We start from the raw sequence: 18,611 nt of genomic DNA, 5'->3' as shown, positions 1-18,611 counted from the left end.
TTATAAAAAATCACTTAGGTATATCCATAGTATGTGATAACCTTTGTGTTTACTTAAAAATTGAAACTGGATTTTCTAGATCAAAAAGTCAAGTCAATTTTATATAAATGTTTTAGTAATATATGGCAGTATTTTTATAATCAACACCTGTTTCTAAGAAATGCACTGTTGTATCATGCCAGTTGATTTGACAAGATTCTAGTTTTCAAAACAAAAAACTGAGGCCAGAAAGTGGTGTACTGTATCAGTGGGATTGCTTACCTTGGATTTAAAGAGTCCTCGGCAGTAGTGCCAGATCTGAGTATCCTTTCCACTATAGGGAGAAATGCACACAGATGTTGCCCTGGTGTCTGCTAGATTTCCAGTGACTGTCAGATATTCATCCTGGGCACGGTTCTTTATTCTGATGTACACTGCAGGCTATGACAGGAGAAACAGCCATTTAGAAATAAACTTTTGAACCTGGAAGTGAATAATTCCAGGGGAGGAAAGCTGGGAGGGAAAGTGAGAGGTAACCATTTTAGTTATATCAGTTTCACTCTTATTCCCTTTAGTAAATCTGCATAAATAAATATGGTAAATCCATAAGCTATGGAGCACAAAGCTTAAATTGTACAGTCTCTATTACACTTTGTGAAAAGGGCCCTTCTGAACAGCATAAAGTAAAAGTTTCTTTCACTAGAATTCCATGTGGCGAGGAGTGGGGTGGTAAAGATTAGGGACTTGATGAGTTTCATTCAATAACTAGTGTGTCCCAGCTGTCCTGAGGGAGGTAGGCGAGTTACAATAAGGGTAAGGTATTACCTACAAGGATTTTGTAACAACTTCAGAAAGACAATCAGACATACTGTGGAGCTATGACTAAATGCCATTAAGTTGGCCCTGGGATGTCTTGAAAAACCCAGACAGCTGAGCCCTAGTAGCTGTGATTATTTGTTTACATAAGACCTTTATTTCTTCAAAAGTAGAGACCATGTACGTTTAATGACTATACTGAGGTACTCAAAAATTGTGTAACAAAGGACTTCATCCCCTTGGCCTGGAAGTTTTAAGATACATACAAAAAGTTTTAAAATATTAAACCTGGGACTTGCCTCTAAGGAGAATAGCTACTATTTATTGAACATGTAGTATGTGTAAGCAGCATGCTAAATGCATTCTGTGTCATTATGTTATTTGTCAGAATAACCACAAAAACCTATTAAGAAAGTACAATTATGACCCTAGTTTTACAAATAAGGTGAACACAGATATAAAGAAGCCAGGTTCCTCTTAACTAGGATGCTCTCAGACCTATGTTGAAATGCACTAGTTGCTCTTAGGCACATGGAATAAGAGACGAATTCCAAAGGTGGCCGTGTAAGACAATGAAAGGCAGGGCACATAATGGAAGCACAACAGAAACCATTATTTCAGCCCTAAGACTTAGGCCTCCAGCCTTAATGTAATAAGATACATGACACCCAACATCCCCACAGTTGGTTCATCTCATTACCATCCCAGTTAGGACCCTGGCTTAGTAATAACAAATGGTCTCTTACTTGAGAGCACTTTCATGCTAAGAAACGTAAGTGCTTAGGTAAATGCAATAGGTCATATGGTAAGAGCACCAATGAACAGTCTACTATTTTTGAAACTTGATAGATCAACATGAAGCCAACTGAACTGAAACTTGATAGATCAACATGAAGCCAACTGAAGGTAATTAAGCCTTCCCAAGGAAATACACATTCTCAGCAGTTAAGCCAATAGAAGGGCAAATCATCTGGCCATTTAAAGCAGGTGAACAAGATCTCTACTTGGCAAAATGTTTTAAATGTTTTAAATCCCTACTTCCAACATTAACAATGCAACAGTAGTGTAGTTAAATGTCTATAATTCAGCCTGATCTCCCACTGCAATTATTAATTTTTGAGGCTTCAGTATATCTTTATTACATTTTCATTACCTTGTACATATGAGAAAACAGGCGTGACCTTCACAGATGACAGAGTTCCAATTACTTTAGGACCAAACATCACAGTTTTAATCAATTAACTCAAGCAAGGTACTAATTACCCTTATTACACATTTGTAGTCTGACTCCTCTGTAATTATACTTAAAAACACTGATATACATTATAAGTACCTTAGTGACTTCCTAATTCCCAGCCTCAAAGAGGATCACATTTTAATTAGTCCTGAATTTCTAAACAAGAATATGAACTAAAGCAGTGCCAGCAACCTTACCACAAATTTAAATGTGACCCACACACTACTGTTTTAGAAACTCAGAATTCCTTTGTTGGATTTCAAAACTGTGACCTAAATAAACAAAAGGAAAAATAATCTATTAAAATATTATGTTGAAATTAAATGTTTAATCAGAAGAGGAAGCATAATGAAAGAAAATAGCATACTATTCTTGTTAAAAAAAAAAAAAACTTCCTTGTAAAAGTAGAGGTGGCTGTTCTGTCCTTTACCAGAGAATCTTGAGCAATAGGCAGGGACATCCTTCCCCAACAAGGAACCACCATTAAAAAATGAGGAACATATTTTCAGTGTTGAACTTGGCTACTAAAATCTCTAACAGAGGGTCAGCATTATGATGTAGTTAGTAAAAGCTAAACTGAATTCCTATCTCTACTTTGCTTTTTCCGATGGCTTTTCAGTGGGCTTACTCCCTGTTCCACATGATAGGAGTGGGGAATAAGCAAGATGTAAAGGTCATGAGATCCTGTACCACACACTCTGCCAGGAAAGCCACTAATGTTTCAGTATCCCTCAAAAGAGCATCTCAAGGGACATTGTGAACAATAGAAAAAAACACTTTCAAAATAAGTGTATTACCATAGTAATATGAGCCAGAGCCATATCAGACTGTTCATATACATTATCTTACTCAACCGTCACAGCAATGAGATGTAAGCAATGTGATCATTGCTTCATCAGTGAGAAACCTGAGGTGCCAAGAAATGAAGTGACTCACCAAGCTGCATTGCTTACAAATGACAGAGCCAGGATTCGAACCAACAGAACTCATGAGTGGTGGGATAAGCATGGTGTGTGTGCACATGTGCATGTGAAGAGGGTGAGAGAAGATAAATTAGGTTAATATTTTATTAGTTACCATTTATTTAACGCTTAAGTTAGGGTTAAATAAGTGTCAGGTGAGAACATCAGAGCCTCAGCATTTAGACCCACTAGGCTGTATTCAGCTCAGTGCCTGAAATAGGTGGTACTCTCTAAGTGCTCATCTTAGGCTGACGGAAAGTAGAGTGTGGTTGCTTCAGAACACAGATTTTAAAGCATAGATTTGGGTTCAAATCCTGGTTCTGACACTTGGATGACTTTCGTCAATGTGCTTCTGTTGTCACAGGTAGGAATCATTATCCCTATTTTCCAGTTGGAGTCTTATTCTCTCAGAGCCTTATTATTCCAATTAGAAAATGGGGATAATAATTCCTACCTCAAAGGACTATTGTTGGAATCAAGCAATATAGTGTTCCAAAGATTAGAGAGAGGTACTAATACCATATCCACGGGCCGTCACACCCCTGACAGTTTCACTTGGGTTTTCCACCTTCCATGAAACCTTCCTCCTACTCCCGCACATATTGATACTTCCTTTCTCTGAACCAGGGACTGCCTGTGGCTTTTGGATAATTATGCATTGTTTTGCATTTTATGTTACTGCTTTGAGTTGGACATGTTTTACCCAACAAAAATGTAAGCTTTAATAATGATGGCAGAAATCACATCTATCTTTATATTTTCCATTATACTTTGCATAATATCATTGGTCCATACACTGATGCATTCATTCCTTCATTAAACAAATAGTTCCTCAGCTCCTACAATATTCTAGACATTGTTTCAGGCACTAGGGGTAGAACAATGACCAAAACATGCAAAGTCCTTGACTTCACAGGGTTCTCTGCAGAGTGGGAGAGACCCCAATCCAACTATAACGCTAGGGTTATAAACGGCATACAGTGTTTTTATAGAAAAAGAACCCCCAGGGCCTTTATGATCTCATGTAGATTGGGAGGGAAGGTGGGGGAGGCATTCTTGAGGACCTGACACTTAAGTAGAATTTACAGGGATGACTAGTCAAAGAATGATGGAAGAACACTACACAGAGGGTGCAGCCCATGTTAAAAGTCTTAGTGGGAAAGCACTCTGTACTGAGATGCCTGTGACACAGCCATGTGAGAGATGAGGTTGGAGGAGCAAGGTGGGGTAGGGGGTAGATTGTATTCTAAGTGCAGTGGGAAGCTTTTGAACAGAAGACTGACAAGCAGTAGGTGTGCAATAAATACTTATTTTAATGAAATTGCCAGGATCCCTCCTGAGTATTATATAAGTAGGGAGGGGAATATCCAAATGCTTAGAAATTAAAACTAGTACAGTATCAAAGTTCATTCCTGTTACCAAGGTTTGCCACAGAACTTACAATATCTTAGTTTTCCATGAAAAGTGAACATGGCCATTGAGGCTTTGGACTGAAAACTGAAATCCAATGTTGACTTTAGATAGTCTTACAAATTGGTTAAAATGTACAAGATATCTGCATCCTAATTCACTCCCCCTACTATGTAAATGGCAAACTAAATTAAATGATCATTATTTCAGATGTGGTGGTTTATGACATTTCTACCACAGAAGCAAGCTATTTAGAATCTTAGAGTTCTTTTCTCCTTACCTGCTTCATAGGACGGAGGGACCCAATTGTCTTCCATCTGCTGAATGCTGTCCAGTTTGGGATCTCATTAGGCCTGAGTAGGATTTGTCTTCCCAAGAAATTGGATCCTTCATAAGCTATCCATCTATGAGAACAAGAAAGAAAATAGTAGTTTACTTCAAAACAAAGCAATCCCTCATCAAAGTATCTGTACTTTGCCTTATAGGGTTCATAAACTTCTAGGTTTGCAGATTTTTAAAACTGCACATTTTTTCCTAACAAAAATCAGGGAGATGTAGGAGAAAGCCCACTGGCCTAGACTCAGAAGATTTGGGTTCCAGTTACAATGCTAGTTTCCTTTCTTCCAACATGAATGCAAGGTTTCCTCCATCTCTGAAATCCTATATTCCTTTGATAACATTGTCATAGCATTTTAACATTCAAAGGCAGACCATAACCTCCTAACCAGCAGAAAAACACACTCCTGCCCTAGAGTCACATCACGTGTCCTTCAGGGCCTCTAGGTGTGGCTCCAGTGAACTCCCCAGACATATCTTCCTCCACTCCTCCCTCCACAGCTTCCCCAAAGCCATCAAGACTACTTAGAATTGTTCACAGAAGTTCCCCATCACCCTCTTTCTTCAAGGCCCAGCTCCTTTGAGAATCCTCCACCAGACCCTTGCCTTCAACTCTGGTGGCATTAAAGTGTGTAAAAGTACACTGGAGTCTGGAGTCTGGAGTCTGGAGTCTCAAGACTGATTTAGTGGAACACAGTCGTGCCCACTGCTTTAAGGATTGGTTACGGCTGCTCTTGCACTACCATAGCAACTTCAGTAGTTATGACACAGACAAATGACCCACAAATGAAAAGACTATCTGGCTCTATATAGAAAAAGTCTTCTGAGCACCACTTTAGGTGATTACTAAGCTTGATGACTAAAGAGAATGTGCCGGAGTCACTAACAGGACCTGAAATTCTCGGCAGGCCTCAAGGTCAGTGTACATAGTGCTTTAAGAAAGTGTGTGGAGGATGAGATGGCTGCCTTGCTTTATTTTGCTAAAGAACCTGGAATCATGGTAGGGTTTGTCCTGGCTTGCACCAAGGGATGTAAAGCCTTGTGGATGAGGCAAAGAGCACCAGCAACAGGCAAGGCAGCCTGCTTATCAGATGGACCAGAGCCCAGGAACAGGGTCATCCAGGGCTTAAGATGCAAGCTACAGAGGGTTGCTTGTGCTGCTATGGCAGCAACTTCAGCCCCTCGATTTTCCAGAGAAAAACTTCTAAAACTTACAAAGTGCAATATTCCTTAAGGACTTGTGCTTCACGTAATGCAGGAAAAGATATCAACTTGTGCATAAGTTGTGGGGAGAAGGGAAGAGCTGAGGAAAGCTTGATGTATTACAGCTATGAAAGCTTGGGTAGGGATGACTGACTTAACCTGACCACCACTAATAAAAGTCCTCCTTGCTCCCCAGAACCAAGATCAGACCTGGCCAAATTCTGGAGAGATGAACGAAATGGATAGCCCATTCCTGACCCCTCCTTCCTACAGAAATCTAATCAGACTGGTGCAGAGGCAGGTCAGCATGACCACAGAGAGGCTTGGCCACCTCTCCCACCACAGATTCTTTCAACAGGCAGGGAAGTTTCAGTTATAAAATCTAGGTAAGATTTTAGGAAAATGTACCTAATTATATATTGATTTAAATGAATTCTACAGTTGGAAAACTGTGTGGGATGGTGCATTTAAGCATGGCTGACATCATCACAGATCAAAGATGTGGCATAGCATGGGGATTAAAACAAAACAAACCCAACTTGCCACTAAGGGAAGCTGGCTGTACATTAAGTAGTGTTCTGTAACCTAGGAAAATCCTTAGGCAGCCTTTCCTGTTCCTTACTCCATGTTCAAATTCTTTTTAAAGAGAATTTGGAATAGTGAGAGTAGGTGGTTAACAAGCCAAAGAGAAGAAATAAGAATGTCAAGATAAAATGGCACCAGTGTTCCAGAAAAAAATGAAGTAAGTGAGAAATTTTCAGAAGTGAGTCAAATATCAATTTCACTCAGAAATGTAAAGGAAACAAATGAATCAGAATGTTGTGAAAGACCTATATCACAGGGATGTAAAATTTAGTTAATTGTTAAATAATATATTGGAATCTTATGCTTAGATAGAATAAATCAATTTGTTTGAATAAACATCAAACCATTTAAAATGTTTTACAGAAGAAAATGGAAGCTATTATACATGTATATAATATAAAACCACTTATTGTAATAGTTTGCTAAATTTTTAACTCCACCATATTATTGGCTTTCTCTTTAAACCAGCAAAGTTGATTATCACATCATTTCAAAGTCATAGACAAACTTTTAAAGCCACTTTTTAATTAACTGTCAAGAGCTATGTGTGGGCTGGGCGCAGTGGCTCAAGCCTGTAATCCCAGCACTTTGGGAGGCCGAGACAGGCGGATCACGAGGTCAGGAGATCGAGACCATCCTGGCTAACACGGTGAAACCCCGTCTCTACTAAAAATACAAAAAATTAGCCGGGCGTGGTGGCGGGCGCCTGTAGTCCCAGCTACTCAGGAGGCTGAGGCAGGAGAATGGCGTGAACCCGGGAGGTGGAGTTTGCAGTGAGCCGAGATTGCGCCACTGCACTCCAGCCTGGGCAACAGAGCGAGACTGCCTCAAAAAAAAAAAAAAAAAAAAAAAAGAGCTATGTGTAAAAAACATAGTTGACTTTTGCTACCAGAACACTAACAGTGCAGGAGCAGGGACTGGTTTATATGCCGGACTCTTCAGAAATGGCTTCAGAGGCAGATTTTCCAGGAAGCAAATAGAGCTTCAACTTCAAGTCCCCTCACTTGCAGACTTCTCACCATTTCTGTCCTAAATGTTCACATTCATATCTGATATTTCTATCATAATTTTTAATTTTTTCTTAAAGGCAGCTTTGTAATTTGTAAAAGCACAGGCCCCTGGGTCTACCCGGACTGACTGATAACCTAAATGAACAACAATACTGGTAGGCAGGCTAGGCCAACCAGGGTAGTCCTCAGGCAAGTGAGTACTCTGGAGGGAACTGCTCTAGAATACACAGCTATTAAAAAGCAACACCGCACTTCGTCTCGCCAGCAGTCACTTGCCTTAAGCAGGAAACTGTCTTAACCAAAGTTGCTGGGATATTGAAATTTCTTCTGAAAAGAAAGTCAGTTCAACTGGGTAAAGTCATCTGATTGACCTACTCTACGATACATGCTGTGACCATATAGTAGCCCTTCTCTCCCAAAAGGCTCTTCCTCAAGACCACTTGAATGCATACTACTACACAGTGGACTTGGTTTGCAACTGTGCAACTCTGCCTTAAAACAGTGACTGAACCAGACCAAGCCTTTCTCCCATACTTACAGTCCACTTTTTACCCACACAGACTGGGTGTAGAAGTGCAGGTCCTTGTTCAGAACAGAGTTCACAGCCTCTTCTAGATGTAACTCTCTTCCCTCACAATGCTCCAGAGCAAAAAGGCTGATGGAGGGTTCTTCAAAAACCTATTAGCAGAGAAAGAAGTCGTCACCATAGGAGTGGATCCACTGTATTCTTAAATGCATGGAGTTACTGCTTTACTCGCTAAGGTTGCTATAGTCAAACTGCACTGGAAAGATTAGATTTTATTAATAATTTTTATTCATTTTGTAAATTAAAATTCAAGTTATCAGAAATGCAATCAAATCTCATAATAAAAACAGCTATAATAAGGAGACCCATGATTCCAAATCACAGATTAAGGTCTTGTGGTACTGTAATATGGACCATAATTAGTCCTGCCAGTGCTTTTAGCTGGCAACAGAATAAATATAGAATGGAATGGCACCCTCATTTCAAGGAGATCACAGGAGCAGTCACTAGGAACGTAAGACTTTGTGATGGTAAGCTCTTCAAAATATTCTCCTAGGAGGAAGAATAAAGGCATTTTTAATTTAAAAAAATAGCTGAAATGCACAAGAATGGTGGTGATTTCTTCATTAAAAGTATTTCTTGAACCCATCATGTCAGACAAGAACAGACTGAATATTGCTTTTTCATTCATTAGTGTATGCAAGACACCATGTTAAGAGACTTTTGGGGGGATGACAAAACAAGGCACCATCTATCCTTGTGTCTGGGGATTACTAATGAGTAACTAAATTAGAACTGCACAGATATTGTAATCCAGCGCAGAAAAAGATATGCTGTGTTAGAGTCCTCAGTAGAAAGCTAGATTATTTTTAGCAGAAGGGAGCAGGAATCAAGCTTCATGGATGTGGTGGCTTGTGAGCTCAGTTTCAAAGGATGCAGTGGATCTGGAAAGAAGATGGTGAACAGAGGGAAAACACTCTGTGCAAAGCAAGGCAACCGAAACACATGGAACATGTTGGGGGAATGGCAAGTCAGCCCAACAGCAAACAGCGGCAAGTGCTCCCACAGTTTGTTATGGTGAATTGCACTGCTTGCTTCTCCTCCCACACTGACAGGACACAGACAGATCTATTCCCAACGGACAGTCCTTGAAGGCTTCTGAACTAAGGACTATGAGTGGGCTGAAGCAACTGCAACTCGGTACATAAGAAGCAAAGCACTAGCAGCAGGGGCAGTGGAGGGTCAAAGAACAGTAAATGAACAGGCAGAAAATAACAGGCTCTCACAGTGATCCTCACAAGGGACCTGCTTATACTTGCATAAGAGAAGAATGACTTATCAAAGAGTTTTTCTTTGCAGCAGTGTTTGGAACAGTGAAGGGTGGGGAATGATTTAAATGCCCATCAAGAGAGGACTGGTTACATAAATTATGGTACATACACAGAAGAATCTTATACAGCTGTAAAAAAAGAATAAGGAGCTCTTTATGAAAGATCACCAAGATATATTCTTTAGAAATAAACACAAAGGATAGTATGAAAAGCATATTTCATATACTACCATTTGCAGAAAAGGAAAATTTCTGTGCACATACATATATATGCGCTTGTACACACATTAAAATTTTTCTAAAAAATAAACCGGTAACCATGGCTACCTGTGTGGAAGACTGCATAAGAGAAGATAAAGGACACAAGTGGGAGCAAAGTTTTTCACTAAGTGCCTTTTGGTATATTTTGACTTTTGAACCATGGGAATATTTATTTTAAATTGGTATTATTAATTTTAAGTTGGGAATTATTACACATGTTTGCATTGTGTATATGCATTTTTTAATGGCCTTCAGGAAATCTAACAACAGCATGAGTGAAGAATAGAATGGAAGTAACGGCACCAGTACTGGTGGAATATATGAGGTCAGAGAAAAATAGACCCAGATCTAAAACGGGTTAGGGGGAAGGTTAGGAGTAAGGGATGGCCAGGAAGACTATTAATATCACAGTGATAACACAGACATGCTAGCTAAGGCAAACAAATGAAATCAGTAAGTGAGGAAAAATGTGAAAAGTCACGGCTTGGGACATGCTGGTATAATTTGTCATATATAAAGAAACCAGGAGGAAAGCACGCCCAGATGTCTTAATGTTGAGATAGAGGCAGGATGATCTTAACAGAGATATCCAGCATATACTGGACCTTTTGATCTTGAGTTCTGGGAAATAACTAGAGCCATAGATAAGAAAATGGAAATGCAAGGAAACTAGAACTGCACTGACATACATAGGTGGGCGATGATGAAACATGGGAGGTGGAAGTGACTAAACAAATGAATCAGGAGAAGACAGCCAAAACAGAACCCCTTTCCACTGTAGAAGTGAAGGAGGAAGAGAATTATAAGGAAGACTTGCCCCATGGCATCAAATTATTTCCATGTCGAGGAAGAAGGTGACTGAGATAAGGCTATCTGGGTTTGACAATCAGAAGGCAGCTGGTAACCCTATGAGTGCTGTTTCAGCACAATGTCAGAAATTAAGTTAAAATCTAGGGTGTAAGGGCTGAAGAGTAAGTGGTGAGAAACTGTATAGGCTATAATAGGTGTACAGACTATTAGAAAAATTTGGTGAAGAGCAGTAGGGAAACGGGGTAGTGGCCTATGAGCATGCTTTGTAAAATAGAGAGAAGCTGAATACTGCAAGGCAAAAAGGATGTTCCAGGGAAGGAGGGAGAGGTACAATCCATTGCTTCCCATCAGTTCATGAGGAAAAAGATCACTTTGGAAAGGATGAACTCCACCTCTGAAATAAAAGGAAAGATAGAAAAAGGATGCCAAGAAATTTGCATTTAAAATCAGGAAATGTTGTGAATAAATTTCTCTTTACATTGTGTGGCCAACACTGTCTGCTGATCAAGGAAAGTTTAAAGCATCTTCCAGAAGAAGTTCCTGCAGTGATAGAAATGTTATGTATCTGGACTCTTCACTATGGCAGCCACTAGCCACATGTGGCTTGTGTGACCAAGGGACTGAATCAAATTTAATTTAAATAACCACAGGTGGCTAGTGCTGTGGTGTTGGACAGTACAGATTTAGGAGTTGGAGGATACTGGCAAAGAATGTAACAACTGTTGTGTGCAGTGAGACCATAAACTAAGATAGAAAAGCTACCTAGGAGCATTGATTTTCCCTCAGTAGACACCACTGACTGCACCAGGAATAAAAACTCATCTCTAATCACGAGTTATTGAGTGGCCACAAGCAAGGTTAGGCACCTCTTCTGCTATCTGCAAAATAAATTGGAAGCATCCCAACAGTTTATAAAATTAACTGAAAGTAAGCAGACAATAAAAATCCACAGCACTGACTATATTAGGGGACTTTTTTCAACATCTTCACCCTCAAGATTTTAGAAAGTATTCCACTTTCCCTTTTCACACACATCTACTTGTTGAGTTACTGATTAGTGAGAAGGAGCACATGGCAAGGAGCCTGGCCAGTGCTCCAAGTCAACAATCAGCAGCACTCTCCTCAGAGAAGAGCTTGCTGGGGTAAGAGCAACAGACATCTACATCAAAGGCATTTACTGGTTACATGATGTTAACTATTTTATATCCCAGAGGGGGAAAAAATCTAAAAGCCTATTATGAGAAAGTAATTTAAATGCTAAGCATTATTCTAAGAAAAATTGACCTGTGTATGTTTTTCCTCTTCCTTTTGCAGAATGCCTACAAAGATATTTTGCAAAAGGCTGGTATTGTCACGGAAATGCCATTAAATTCAATCCCTTGATTCTAGCAATTCTACCTCTAAAAGTGTATCTCAAGAAAAGATAAAAAGCTCGATGGAGGGAACAAAAAATGTGTAAACCTCTATGTTTTTAAAAATAATGATGCAGGGATATTGAAGAAAAAAATTGTACAAGATGACAGAAAATATCTGAAACATTTTAACAGCTTATATAAATTAGTAAGGGTACTCTAAGAAACCTATTGGACAAATGGGCAAAGAAGGTAAGTCAATAGCGTTAACCAAAGAAGAGACACAGCTAATAAACCAATGTGGAAAAATATCCCACCTCTCCTAAACAACAACAGAAGGATATCATTATGTGATCCAACTATCAAATTTTACATTTGAGAAGATCTATTGTTTTGAAGCTTTGATTTTTTTCTACTTTAAATTATTTTAATTTAGATATTTAATTTATAAGTAGACTTGAATTATAAATGTATTTAAAGGTTAGGAAGATTAGGAAAGTCAACACAATGCTAACCTGGGCAGGATGATGGGGGTTGGTTAATAATCTTTTGGAAATAAATGGTATTGAAGAACTATTAATATTTTAAAATCACATTTTTCTGATACATTTCCCTAACATGAAAATAGGAAGAGAGATCAACTATGAATAAATCTTTAAAACTGAAGATGACACAGTAATCCGAACTTTCCAACCATAAAAAAAAAAAAAAAATTGATTACAGTTTGAGCTCTACAAATGTCTTGGCCTTAGTCCACATTAACGTAGAAGCTGGCCAACCATTTGTGGCTAAAGGTTCTTCTTAGATGTCAGCAGTTAACAGGACATTCCTGCGGGATTAAGTCTAAATCATGCAAAGAGGATACAGTTTCTAAAAGGAAGATGTAGTTGTCAAAGAAAAAGAATACTCGACCAAATTGTATAAATGAAAATTTCAATATGAAAAAAGACAAAACTCATTGTTCCTCCTCATCCCATCAACTAAAATAATAATTTAAATAATTTAAGTGACAATAACAGTAGAAACTAACATAGATAGCACTTAATATGTGCTGGGAATTATTGTTCTAAGTTATATACCTATATCTGTATCTATCCATAGATATATATGCACAACCCCTTATTCATTGTTCTGAAATCCAAAAAGCTTTAAAATCAAAATTTTTTTCCTAGTCAACAACTCTACCTGAATAAATTGAAGTCTATTTATAATATTACCCAATTTGTGTAGCTGTGCATAAATTTCATTATAGGAATAGAAACATGTTCAATTAGGGGTGCAGTCCACAACCCTGCTGGGTGTGTTTCCTTATAGGCCATACATGAATCATATTACTGTTTAAAATTTGAAAAACTATAAATCCCAAAATACATTCAGTTTAGGGATTGTAGAACTATATTTTCTCATTTTTTTTTTCTACCAACTTTTATTTTCTGTTCTGGGGTATCTGTGCAGGGTTGTTGCATAGATAAATTGCATGTCACAGGGGTTTCGTGCATAGATTATTTCATCACCCAGGTAATGAGCACAGTACCCAAAAGGTAGTATTTAGATCCTCATCCTCCTCCCACCCTCTCTGCTCAAGCAGGCCCTGGTGTTTATTGTTCCCTTCATAGTGTCCATGTGTATTTAATGTTTATCTTCCACTAATAAGTGAAAACACAACATATTTGTTTTTCTGTTCTTGTGTTAATACGCTTCAGATAGTGGCCTCCAGCTGCATCCATGTTGCTGCAAAGAACATGATATTCTGCTTTTGTTATGGCTGCGTGGTATTCCATGGTGGCTATGTACCACATTTTCTTTATCCAGCCCAACACTGATGGGCACCTAGGCTGATTCCATGTTTTTGCTGTTGTGAATAGTGCTGCCCTGAATATACATGTGCATGTGTCTTTATGATAGAATGATTTATATTCCTTTGAGTATATACCCAGTAATGGAATTGTTAGGTCAACTGGTAGTTCTGTGTTCTTTGAGAAATCTCCAAACTGCTTGCCACAACGGATGAACTAATGCACATTCCCACAACCAGTGTAAACATTCCCTTTTCTCCACAATCTCACTTGCATCTGTTATTTGCTGACTTTTTAATAACAGCCATTTGGACTTGTATGAGATGGTATCTCACTGTGTATTTGATTTGCATCTCTCTATTGATTAGGGATGGTGAGCATTTTTTCATATGCTTGTTGGCAATATGCATATCCTCTTTTGAGAAGTGTCTGTTCATGTCATTTAGGCCACTTTTTAATGGGGTTGTTTTTTGCTTGTTGATTTGTTCCTTATAGATTCTGGATATTAGACCTTTGTTGAATGCACAGTTTGTGAATATCTTCTCCCATTCTGCTGATTGTTTACTCTGTTGATAGTTTCTTTTGCTGTGCAGAAGCACTTTAGTTTAATTAGGTCCCATTTGTCAATTTCTGTTTTTGTTGTAATTCCTTTTGGAGGCTTCCTCATAGAATCTTTGCCAGGGCCCATGTCCAGAATGATATTTCCTAGGTTTTCTTCTAGGGTTTTCTACAGTTTTAGGTTTTACATTTAAGTCTTTAATCCCTCTTGAGTTGTTTTTTGCATATAGTGAAAGCAAAGGGTTCAGTTTCAATATTATGCATATGGCTAGCCAATTATTCCAGCACCATTTACTGAATAGGGAGTCCTTTCCCTACTGTTTATTCTTGTCAACTCTGTCAAAGATCAAATTTTTGTAGGTGTGAGGCTTTATTTCTGAGTTCTCTAACATTTTCCATTGGCCTGTGTGTCTGTTTTTGTACCAGTATCATGCTATTTTGGTTACTGTAGCCTTGTAATATAGTTTGAAATCAGGTGGCACGATGCCTCCAGCTTTGCTTTTTTTTTTTTTTGCTTAGAGTTGCCTTGGCTATTTGGGCTCATTTTTGGTTCCATGTGAATTTTACAATAGCTTTTTCCTAATTCTGTGGAAAATATGTGGGTACTCTGGTAGGAACAGTATTGAATCTGTAAATAGCTTTGGGCAGTATGGCCATTTTAATGACATTGATTCTTCCTATCTATGAGCATGGAGTGTTTCCCTTTGTGTTGTCTCTGAGTTCTTTCAGCAGTGTCCTCTAATTTTCATTGTAGAGATCTTTCACTGCCCTGGTGAGCTGTATACCTAGATATTTTATTCTTTGTGTCTATTGTGAATGGAATTGCATTCTTGATTTGGCCCTCAGCTTGGATGTTACTGGTGTATAAAAATGCTACTGACTTTTCTACACTGATTTTGTATCCTGAAATATTACTGAAGTTAATGATCAAATCTAGGACCCTATGGGCAGAGACTATGGGGTTCTCTAAGTATAGAATCATATCATTTGTGAAGAGAGAGAGCTTGACTCCCTCTTTTCCTATTTGGATGCCTTTTACTTCTTCCTCTTGTGGGCCTGTTCTGGCTGGGACTTCCAGTACTATGTTGAACAGCAGAGGTAAGAGTGGGTATCCTTCTCCTGTTCCAGTTTTCAAGGGAATGCTTCCAGCTTTTACTCATTCGGTATGATGCCGGCAATGGGCTTGTCATATATGTCTCTTATTATTTTGAGATATGTTCCTTCAATGCCTAGTTTGTTGTTGGTTTTTATCATGAAGGGATGTTGAATTTTATTGAAAGCCTTTTCTGCATCTATTGAGATAATTATGTGGGTTCTGTTTTTAGTTCTGTTTATGTAATAAATCACATTTATTGATTTGTATATATTGAACCAACTTTACATCCCAGGAATAAGGCCTACTTGATTGTGGTGGATTAACTTTTTGATGTCCTGCTGGATTCAGTTTGCTAGTACTTTGTTGAGGATTTTTGCCATCTTTGTTCATCAGGCATATGGGTCTGAAGTTTTGTTTCTCCGTGTGTTTCTGTCAGGTTTTGGTATTAGAATGATGCTGGCCTCATAGAATGAGTGGTCAGAAACATGCCAAGGGTCACTCATCTAACAGTTATTAATGGTAGAGTCAGGACTTGAACCAAGAAGGTCTCTAAGACACTCAAACCAAACTCTTCACCAGTAAACTATAATCCTTCTCATAGAGCCTCTCTCATTTGGTTTAGAAAGTCAGTTTCAATACGGATTTACCTTTCTTACTGGTGTTTGTTTTCCTCTTTTAAAAAAATTATGACTTGTTTTAAAAAGAATAACATAGATGACCATGTACCTAAAACCCAGAAGTATTACATTTTAATTTTACTATATTTGTATCAAATTTTTAAAATAAATAACACATAGCAAATATAGATGAATTTAAACTCCCACCTCCTCGAGAGGTGACCACTATGCTCAAGTGGTAAATCTTTTCAGCTCATGTTTTTCTATTTCTATTAATGGTTATGCATCTTTTGCTTTTAACATTTACAGAAAATGTATTCTACTGTAACATCTTTAGTAGCCTGCTTTCCTTGCCTACTGTGTTTGAAATTTGACTCTTCATACATGTAGCTCTCCAATTCATTGTAACTACTATATTTCATTCCCTTATAGGAATGTGTGATTGTTTGTTTCATCCATCATAGCTGCAACAGACATCCTTATTCCCACCATTGTAATTAACACTTCTTCCACTAGCTATATATGAATAATGTTACTTCCCTGCAACTAAGACAAACCTTAGTATTTTCAGATTTTAAAATGCCTGTAGCTAGAGTAAGCTAATGTTATTCATAATTGTTTTGATTTGTATTTCCTTGATAACTAGTGAGGGTTAACATCCTTTGGATGTCCTGAGCCATTTTTCCCTCTTCTATAAACTGCCTATTTATATCCTCTGTTGGTTTTTGAAGTGGATTTTTCTGAATTGGTTTGAAAAAGCTCTTCTAATTATTTTATTTATTGTTTGTAGAGACAGGGACCAGCAATGTCCAGGATCTTCTGGACTCAAGCAGTCCTCCTAGGTCAGCCTCCCAAAGCACTGGAATTACAGGTGTGAGCCACCGCACCCAGCTAAGAGCTCTTCTTATATTCAGTACACTAAACCTTTGCAGGTTATATGAACTGCGAATATATTTTGTGGCTTGCTGTGGCAGTCTGAATAATTAATGCCTGCCTCCTCTCCCTACCCCACAAATGTTCACATCCTAATTCTTAGAACCTGTGAATGTGGTGAATATGTTACCTGACATGGTAAAGAGGCACTTTACAGATATTATTAATTAAGGACCTTGAGATGGGTACAATCATCTGGATTACTCTGGTAAGCCCAATGTAGCCACCAGGGTCCTTGTAAAAGGAAGGTAGGAGGGTCAGAGATAGAGAGCAGATAAAGAGCAGAGACTGGAGTGATGCTCTTTGAAGATGAAAGAAGGTCATGAATTAAGGAATGCTAGTGGCCTCCAGAAGCTAGAAAAGGTAAGGAAATGGGTTCTCCCCTAGAGCTTCCCAGATGAAATGACTGCCAACACCTTAATTTTACCACAATAAGACCAATTTCAGACTTCTGACTTGTGGAACTGCAAGACTGTAAATATCTGTCATCTTAAGCTACTAAGTTTACAGTAATCTGTTATATCAGCAATAGGAAACTAATACATTTGCCTTTCACCTTTTTCTTATTCATTTGTGCTTTTTCTGTTTGAAGAAATCCATCCCACTCCAGTATCATCAGGGTAGATTCCTGTATTTTCTTCTAAATTGTAACGTTTGCTTTTCACATTTACGTTGTTATTAATCCATCTGGAACTGATTTTTGTGTTTGGAGTAAAGTAGGATTCTAACTGTCTTTTTCTATGGAATGGGTCAATTGTCTCCACACCATTTATTTAACAGTTCATCATAGCTCCATTGGAATGCTGTTATCTTCCAAATTCTATTACTATATAGGTCAGTTTCCATGCTACCCTATTCCCCTGTCCCATTTGTCTCTCCTTGTACCGATTCCCACTAAAGCAATATATATTTGGTAGGATAAGTGACCTTACATGTTGTTCTTAAAAATTATCTTGGCGATTTTGGACCCGTTATCTTTTCCAAATTAATCATAGGATAAGCTTGCTATGTTTTACTCCCCACCTCTACCCCCTAAAAGGACAGAACACTGTGTTTTGCCTGAAACAGTATTAATTTGGGGAAGACCGTATCTTTACAATATTGAGTCTTTTTACCTATAAAGATTGTATCTCTCCAATGTTTACTTCCTTCAAGAGTTTTTATAAAATTTCTAGGAAAAAAACGTATTGCCTTGTGTTAGATTTATTTCTAAATACCTTTAATTGCTATAGTTTAATTGCTATTTATCTTATATTCTGCAACTTTAAAAATATGCTTTAGCCTTAATAATTTATCATTTACACCATAGATGCTCTTGCTAGTTTTGTTTTTTCCTTTTGTTTTAATCTTATTTCATTTTTTAGATTAATTTTTTTTATTAGATAGAACTTCAGAATACTGAATAGTAGTGGTAATAGGGAGACCGTTGTCTTCTGCCTGAATTTAAAGAGAACTGTTTCAGATATCTCACTGGGAAGTGCGATGTTTACTGTAAGTTTTTGTTGGCCTGCATTTTCAAAATGTGCATAATAGTTAATACCATTAACTATATATATAGGTTCAGCTAAAAAGTTTAATAGTAACCAAATTCTTCTACATTTTATTTTTTTATTATTATTATACTTTAAGTTCTAGGGAACATGTGCACAACGTGCAGGTTTGTTACATATGTATACATGTGCTATGTTGGTGTGCTGCACCCATTAACTCGTCATTTACATTAGGTATTCCTCCTAATGCTATCCCTCCCCACTCCCCCAACCCCATGACAGGCCCCGGTGTGTGATGTTCCCC

The 18,611-nt window shown here is 38.1% G+C and overlaps 1 protein-coding gene across 1 annotated transcript in view; it reads right to left on the bottom strand.

Moving 5' to 3' along the window:
* CRYBG3 (beta-gamma crystallin domain containing 3) overlaps nt 1–18,611 on the bottom strand; it is a 124,491-nt gene that overhangs the window by 3,402 nt on the left and 102,478 nt on the right. The window contains exons 18-20 of the mRNA XM_011927618.1: nt 8,077–8,216; nt 4,685–4,808; nt 262–420 (exon numbers count right to left, since the gene is read on the bottom strand). Of these exons, the coding sequence (XP_011783008.1) occupies nt 262–420; nt 4,685–4,808; nt 8,077–8,216 (423 nt within the window). The remainder of the gene's footprint in view (nt 1–261; nt 421–4,684; nt 4,809–8,076; nt 8,217–18,611) is intronic.

The sequence above is a fragment of the Colobus angolensis genome, unplaced genomic scaffold, assembly GCF_000951035.1.
Source record: "Colobus angolensis palliatus isolate OR3802 unplaced genomic scaffold, Cang.pa_1.0 Scaffold73, whole genome shotgun sequence".
In the NCBI taxonomy this organism is placed as follows: Eukaryota; Metazoa; Chordata; class Mammalia; order Primates; family Cercopithecidae; genus Colobus; species Colobus angolensis.
This window is presented reverse-complemented; position numbering and strand designations above follow the sequence as displayed.